General features: G+C 58.9%; 1 protein-coding gene across 1 annotated transcript; it reads right to left on the bottom strand.

Annotated features, from left to right (window-relative positions):
• Nucleotides 1-279: 279 nt before the first annotated feature.
• On the bottom strand, nt 280-6,658 carry WNT10B (Wnt family member 10B). The gene is made up of 5 exons (XM_061416269.1): nt 5,475-6,658; nt 4,477-4,596; nt 4,086-4,354; nt 1,979-2,352; nt 280-1,462 (listed from the first exon to the last, which is right to left on the bottom strand). Exons 2-5 carry the CDS (start codon nt 4,548-4,550, stop codon nt 1,004-1,006), a joined length of 1,176 nt encoding a protein of 391 aa, XP_061272253.1. The 5' UTR covers nt 4,551-4,596; nt 5,475-6,658; the 3' UTR covers nt 280-1,003.
• Nucleotides 6,659-6,882: the final 224 nt, after the last annotated feature.

Raw genomic sequence — 6,882 nt, 5'->3', positions numbered from 1 at the left:
GGCCAAGGCAAAATCTGGAGGCGGAACACAGAGAACCAGAATGGGGCCTATGTCTACCTCTTGAGTCCCTCACACCTAGAAGTCCCCCTGCCCCACCCAGTTTTTTCCACACTAAAAATTGTCAACTGAGTCACCTGAAGACCATTTCAAATCCTTTGTGGAATGGGGCATGATATACATAAAGTCACTGAGTGTGGGCGGGTAAGAGAATTCACCTGGAAAAGAAGCCAGGCCTGGGATCCCAAGTGTGGCTAGAAATATCACCATCTATAGTCACCATTCCAGGAACTTAATTTATTTTTATTACAAACAAGAACCAAGAACAAGTCTCAGTACAATAAATTAGCCTTTCCCACCCCTCCTGCTGAAGAAAGAAAAAGAGGCTCAGAGAGTCTTGGGTAAAATTCTTCCTTTGGAGGGTTCCCTTCAACATCTGAATAGGGGCAGACAGCTTCCCTAAGGGCCTTGACAGACAACTTTCAGGGTTTTTGAGTGCCCTGCACCGTGTCCCTTCCCTAAGAAAAAACCTCTCTACAACCGGCTCCTATGACTCCCTAAGATGGGGTCCAGGCTGCAGTAGAGGAGTTTGGAAACAGCAAATAGGAGTGAGAGGTCTCTTTCTGGATATAGGTTGTATGGCTCCACACAATGCTGGGGCTATCCCGCAAAAGAAAAGAGTGGTCAAATTATAGGGACTCCCCAGCCAAAAGGAATATGAATATGAGAGTTAAAGGGACCCCAGGTTGGGTGGCTGGGAGAGCAACACAGTTCATTTCATCTTCTTCCATTCAGGTGTTCAAGGAGCAGAAGAGGGTGACAGCTCCCTGACAAGGCCCTCCTACTGTGGGGGAGAAAGCCACACATCAGACTCCACCTGACCCAAAGCTGTTTCCAGGTAGACACTTTGAGCTGCCAGGGGCCAAGATTGACCCTGGACAGAAATCAGAGCAAAAGGCTGCAAAGGTGGCCCTCCCCTGCCCCAGCCCCGCAGTGAGGCTGACCCTCACTTACACACATTGACCCACTCTGTGACCTTGCACTCGTCACACAGCACGTAGCAGCACCAGTGGAAGCGGCAATTACAGCGCTCGACTCGGGTCTGCCGGAGCACGTTGTGCCCTCGGCCACAGCACAGGCTGCCACAGCTACCCAGCTGGTGGCTCGTCTTGTTGCAGGCCCGGCCCTGCGTGCCTGGGGAGCCCACAGTGGGGTCTCGCTCACAGAAGTCAGGAGAGTTCTCGAAGTAGACCAGCTCTCCTGAAAGGCGACGGGGCCGAAGACGGGGTTGAAAGGCTCCGGAGTTGCGGTTGTGAGTATCAATGAAGATGGCCCGGTCCAGCCGCTCCCTCAAGGCTGCTCCCACTGCCCGGAACTCTGGGGGTGCCCTCCAGCACGTCTTGAGCTGGCAGCTGCCTGAGGTACCATGGCACTTGCATTTCCGCTTCAGGTTTTCAGTTACCACCTAGAGCATCAGCGAGGAAGAAATGAGAGGGGAGGGCAGCAAATGGACAGAGCACAGAGGTACAGGAAGGGGAGGGAGCAGAGAACATGCAGGAACAAACAGAGGGAAGAATGGCAAAGAACTATCAGAAGAGAAAGGGCACCGTGGGACGGCTAATAGCCCCACTCCCTCGTTTCATGTTGGAGAACGGAAGCCAGAGCAGAGAGTAAATTGCCCATCTTCAACAATCAGCTGGTTACAGAGATTTGGCTGATAACTAGTCGGCAACAGGATTCAGCTCCAGTTGCCCTGACTCCCAGTCCAGTGCTCTTTCCAGAGTGAACACTGGTAAACCAGGGAGTCTAGCCCAGAGAACCCCTAAATTCTAGGGAAGGCAGTGACTTGCTTGGCTCCAGGCCACCCCGCAGGTAACAATCACCCCCCACAGCTCATCCTCTTATGCTGCTGTGCCCTCTCAAATCTAGCCAGGCCTTAAAAACGCCAGGAAGACCCAGGACAAGTTGCGCACACACATACCTGACGCCCCACCCTGTTGTTGTGGATCCGCATTCGTGCCTGGATGTCCCGAGGAGCTTCCCTGGAATCCAAAAAATCCCGAGAGAACTTCTCCCCGAAGTCCATGTCATGGTTACAGCCGCCCCATTCCCACGTGTCCTGGGGGCCAGGGCTGGGACCGGAGCCGGGGCCAGAGCTGGGCAGGGAGTGGGAAAAGCTCTTGCCCCGCGATAGTGCCTGCAGCTGCAGCAGTTTCGCCCTCAGTCGATCCTGCTCACCACTGCCCTTCCAGCCACAGCCACAGCTCACCAGCTTGCCCAGGCTGCAGGCGGTGGCTACCGCATGCATGACCCCAGCAGCCAGCATGGAGAAGGAAAAAGCGCTCTCTCGGAAACCTGGGGATGAAAGGGGTGTGGATAGGGGTAGGTCTGACAAGCCACTGAGAGTAAGGAGGCCAAAGGAAACAGCCAACCTGCAATTCCAGAATTTCCTAACTGACTCCAGATCCTGCCTTTACCAGTTAAGTAGTTTAGGAGCAAGTCACAGGAGAAGGAAGGGAACCTAAAAGCACAGAGTCTCAGTTTCCTCATCTATAAAGGGAGAGGATGAATTGAGATGATCCCTGAGGCCCATTCTTGCTCTGTTTAAGTCTGGGATTGTCAAGTGTGGATGAAAGAGGTAGGCTAGAGGGAAAGACCCCTGGGGATGAGAGATGACTAAGAGAGAGTCCTTGAGGTCTTTGAAGATATGTTCACTTAGTTCTATATCTGAAAGCCTTAGAAATTCCCCAGCTCTGCAGGTGGGATGGAAGCGGAGGCCTTGGTTTTGTGTTGTTGTTTTTTTTAATCAAGGTTATTTAAATCAGTCTTTTCACCAACTTACCCTCCACCAGCCCAAAATCCTCAAAGAGTTGGAGCTGTGGAGCTGTCCTTCCTCTTTCCAGTTTCTAGTTTTATATTTGCCTGTTAAGACTGCCCCTTGTATTTATCCTAACCTGTTATTACTCTGTAAAATGCTGGGAGAGGGAGAGAGGTGGAGGTGATTCTCCCTAAGGTCCTCTTAAAATGTTGACTTCTTTGTTATGTTTTGGGAGTCACAGAGGCTCAGGATGACAAGCCTTCCCCAAGCTTAGATAGACATGCTTCCCACTGGGCCATCAAAGCCTTCCCCTATGCCAGGCCCTGTAGGAAAGCAGCCTCCCTCTCTGGAGCCTTGAGTGGATGTGAGCACCTCTTTAGGGGCCAGGCCTCTCCCGTCCCAGGATGCAGGGCTCCTGGCCCAGCCTCCTGATCCCCCAACCTCAAGCCTCCAGGGGTGAAGCTGTTTTCACAAGTCTTGGGAATTCCCCCGCAGATGGCAGCTGCCTATTAACCCCATAGTCCCCAAAGTATTGCCCCCACCCTTGGGCTGAGCCCGAGATGGATGTTTACTCCTTTAGGGAGTAAACTGGGGCATGGCCTGGCAAGAGACAGTGATGCACTTCCAGACCAGGGCCCCTAGGCCAGGCCCCACAGTGACCTCCTGTGGGGAACACCTCCAGTGAACACCTCCAGTGCTTCCTCACCTGCTCAAGTGAGAGCCACCTGGGGCCCCCACAGCACTGAGGAGGGGGATGCTCCCCGGCTTCAAAGCCATCGGGGTCTTTGTTCCCAGCTTCTGCTCCTGGGAACCCCAGTAATTAGGGGAGAAGGTTTAACCCTTAAACGGTTGGGGGCGTCACCCCACCCCCGCTGAGGCTATGGGGACACCAGCCTGGGCTTGTCCCATGCAGAGAGGAGGGGCAGAAAAATTGGGGGACGGGGAGGAGGGGGGCATTTAAAGCTTCTAGGGCTGGGGGCATCACTTGCTCACAGGTGCAGCCGAGATCAGCTGGGCGGAGGCAGGAAAGGGGGGCCCTGGGGTAGGGGAGCAGGGACCCAGCTGCCTTGCCGGCAGCGCGCAGGTGGAAGTCTGAAGCACGGGGCCCCAGACGGGTGGCCAGACCCTACTCCGCGCAGCTCCGGGGGGGAATTCCCGGAGAGGCCCCTCCCGGAGTGGTGAACCAGTCCCTTCCCGCCTCCGCTCGCGTCGGCGTGCCCCCCCACCCCCCAGCCCCGGCGGCGGCTCAGCCTCGCCCGGTCAGGCTCACCGCGCTTGAGGATGGCGCTGTGGTGCGGCAGGCGGCCGCCGCCCTCGAGCGCCGAGCAGTTCCAGCGCTGGTCCCGCAGCTGGTGCTGGCACTCGTGGACCGCGATGTGCAGGCCCTGGAGCGCCGACGCCGTCACGTCGGGGCTGCGCAGGCACAGGCCCAGCTGCTGCTTGCTCAGGCCCGACAGCGTCAAGCACACGGTGTTGGCGGTCAGCGGCGGCTCGCCGCCGCCCGGCAGCTTCAAGCCCTGAATCTCATTGCCGAGGGCCCTGGGAACCGAGAAGGCGTCTCAGGTCTGCGGTCCAGGCCTTCGCGCCCCCTCCGACGTCTCCCGACCGGCCTCTAACCCAGGGCTTTCTCTCACGGGCTGGGTGACAGGGGGACGGCTCACCGACTGCACAACGCCAGGAACAGGAGACCGGCGAGGCCCGAGGGCGGAGGCCGCGGCCGGGGCTCCTCCCGCATGTCGAATCCCGGGCCCGAAGGCCCCGATGGGCAGATCGAGCAGGGCCTGCAGGACAGGGACACTTGGGGAGCGCTCCAGAATAGGGTGGCTCACCCGGGCAACCGAAGGATGCCCAACTCCCGCTCCTAACTCACCAGGGCCACTCCACTAATCCCGCTCAAACAAAACAGTAAGATCACGCCCTTGATTCCCTGAGTACCTGGGCCCTGGAAGAAGTATGGGCCTAGAAACTGGGACTTACGCCAGCGTCCTGGAGCTCACCCAGCCAGACACATTGCCCGGCACACTGACACACTCACGTGCAAACAGCTGGATAGTCTCACAAACAGCTCTCCATTACCCTGTCCACTGCTCCCTTTTCAAGGGCCCCAAGATTGGCTTCCCAGGCCCAACAAAGCTTCACCCTCTCACGCTCAGGAGGCCTAGGGGCAGGATTGAGAGGGGGCGGGGTGGGGGAGTGTAGTCTCCAAGTGCCATCTAGCAGCTTCCCTGAAAAGGGTGGAGGAATGGGCTCCCCCTCCCACTCTGCCCTTTGCAGCCCCATTAGGGAGCCAGGGGAGGCTCCAGGTGCCACAAGTCTGGGAGGGGACCTTGCTTCCCTCTTGAAATGGGCCGTGGTGCCGGCTGAGTCCTTTACTTCGTCTGATACTTTTCCTAACTACACGTTCCTCTCCTCCTGGCACTGCCCATCTGGTCCCCACCAGGTCCTCAGCCTCAGCCCCCACCCCTCCGCTCTCCACTCACTGGCCTCCAAATCTAGGGCCACTCCTTTATTTGCTAGGCTTTTATCTCTGGCAATATCCCGGGCTCTCTCTGCATCTCTGCGCCCCCGTGGGCGGATGCGTGTCTGTCTGACTACCAGAGTGCTTGTCGCGTCCCCGAGTGCGAGTCCCTGCCCTCCCTGCTTTCCCAATTCCGATTACCTCCAGCTGCTCTGGGGCCGAGTCTGCCACAGGCGCGGTTGGGTCGCCTGGGCTCGAGCTGTTCAAACTGTGGGGAGACTGCGTCGGGTTCTGGCCCCTCGGCAGAGCCGCATTCTTCCAGGGCAGGGCCACTCCTCTCCGCCGCTTCCCCAGCGCCGCCGCGGCCGCCGGGAGGAAGGGAGGGAGTGATCGAGAAAGCTAGCGAGCGGGCAAGCACAGAACTGGGGGCTCTGGCTCTACTCGCGCGGAGCTCACCGGCGGCTCTGCCGCGGCTGACAGAGCTGCGGCCCCTCCCCGAGCCCGGGGCATCCCCACCCCAACTCCTCACACCCCCCGCCTTGACCCGGGGAGCCCAGCCGCTCCCCCTCCTCCCGGCGTACTCACACACCCTCTCCCCCGACGCTTGGGTTTCAGGCTTGGCCCCACCGAAGGGGGAGGTGGCCAGAGTTCCACTCACCTGCTCTGGGACCGCCAAGGCTGCAAGGAGGGTGTGGCGACCCAGACTAGAGAGCCAAGCCTCTGGTCCCCAGTGGTCATGTCTCTTTGCCTCAGTTTCCCCCACCGATAGCTGAGTGACTGGAAGGTGCCTTTGACCAGATGAAGACGGAACTCAGATCGAACTTGCCTGGCTTGACTGGCTTGGTCTCCGCGCGAGAGCCTGGGGAGAGCGCACTGCAGGGCAATCTGAGCTGGCGGGAGTAGCTCCCTTCTGGGTGGCTTGGCTTCCGCCCACCTCGGAGCCCTACGCCTGCCCCTTGGGAGGGGTCAGCTCTGGCCTCAGAGTTTGGCTGTGGCAGAGGTTCCGGGAGCTCCGGAGATCTTCAGCCTGCCCCTGTTCTTCCTTCGGCTCACAGGCATCCTTGCCAGCAGAGGTCCCCTGCCCTTCCTAAGATCCCAAGTCGCCACTCCGGGGTGGCCCATATTCCTGCTCCAGACTCGCAGACTTGCTTCACGTGGAAAGAGGAGGGATCCCAAACTGAGCCCAGCCTGAGGACAGCCAGGCAGAGTCTGATCGTGGGTTGCACGGACGGAGGCAAACCACCCTAGGGAGTTCCAGTGGCAGCGAAGGGGTTAGGCGCCACTGCGCTCCTGCCTGACTCACCCTCCCAGCTCTAACCACTGTGGGCTATTTTTGCCAGAGAGGGGCCCCAGGCTTCCCAGCCGCCCCCCGCCCCTGCCAGACCGCAGCCCAAGGCACGGCTGGCCCCGCGCGCCCGAGGCTGGCACGTTGACTCAGAGACAGGCCCCCCAGGGAAGAAGAGCCACGGGGTTGAAACCCACAGCCACAGTCATCTCTTCCTTGGTAGTGGCCATGCAGCTTTCCTGGGCAGCCAGCCTCTAGTCTGTGTGGCTGCAGGTCTTGCCCTGGGCTGCAGGGGGCACTGCTGTCTAGGGGGCAAAGCCGTCT

This window comes from Bos javanicus, chromosome 5 (assembly GCF_032452875.1).
Source record: "Bos javanicus breed banteng chromosome 5, ARS-OSU_banteng_1.0, whole genome shotgun sequence".
Classification (NCBI taxonomy): Eukaryota; Metazoa; Chordata; class Mammalia; order Artiodactyla; family Bovidae; genus Bos; species Bos javanicus.
This window is presented reverse-complemented; position numbering and strand designations above follow the sequence as displayed.

Excerpts from the sequence above, each read along its gene's own strand:
- WNT10B (XM_061416269.1), bottom strand. The coding sequence starts at position 4,550 with ATGCGGGAGGAGCCCCGGCCGCGGCCTCCGCCCTCGGGCCTCGCCGGT. Across the intron at positions 4,355-4,476 it reads TTCCTGGCGTTGTGCAGTCG|GGCCCTCGGCAATGAGATTC; the intron begins GTGAGCCGTCCC and ends CTCGGTTCCCAG. Across the intron at positions 1,463-1,978 it reads ACAACAGGGTGGGGCGTCAG|GTGGTAACTGAAAACCTGAA; the intron begins GTATGTGTGTGC and ends CTGATGCTCTAG.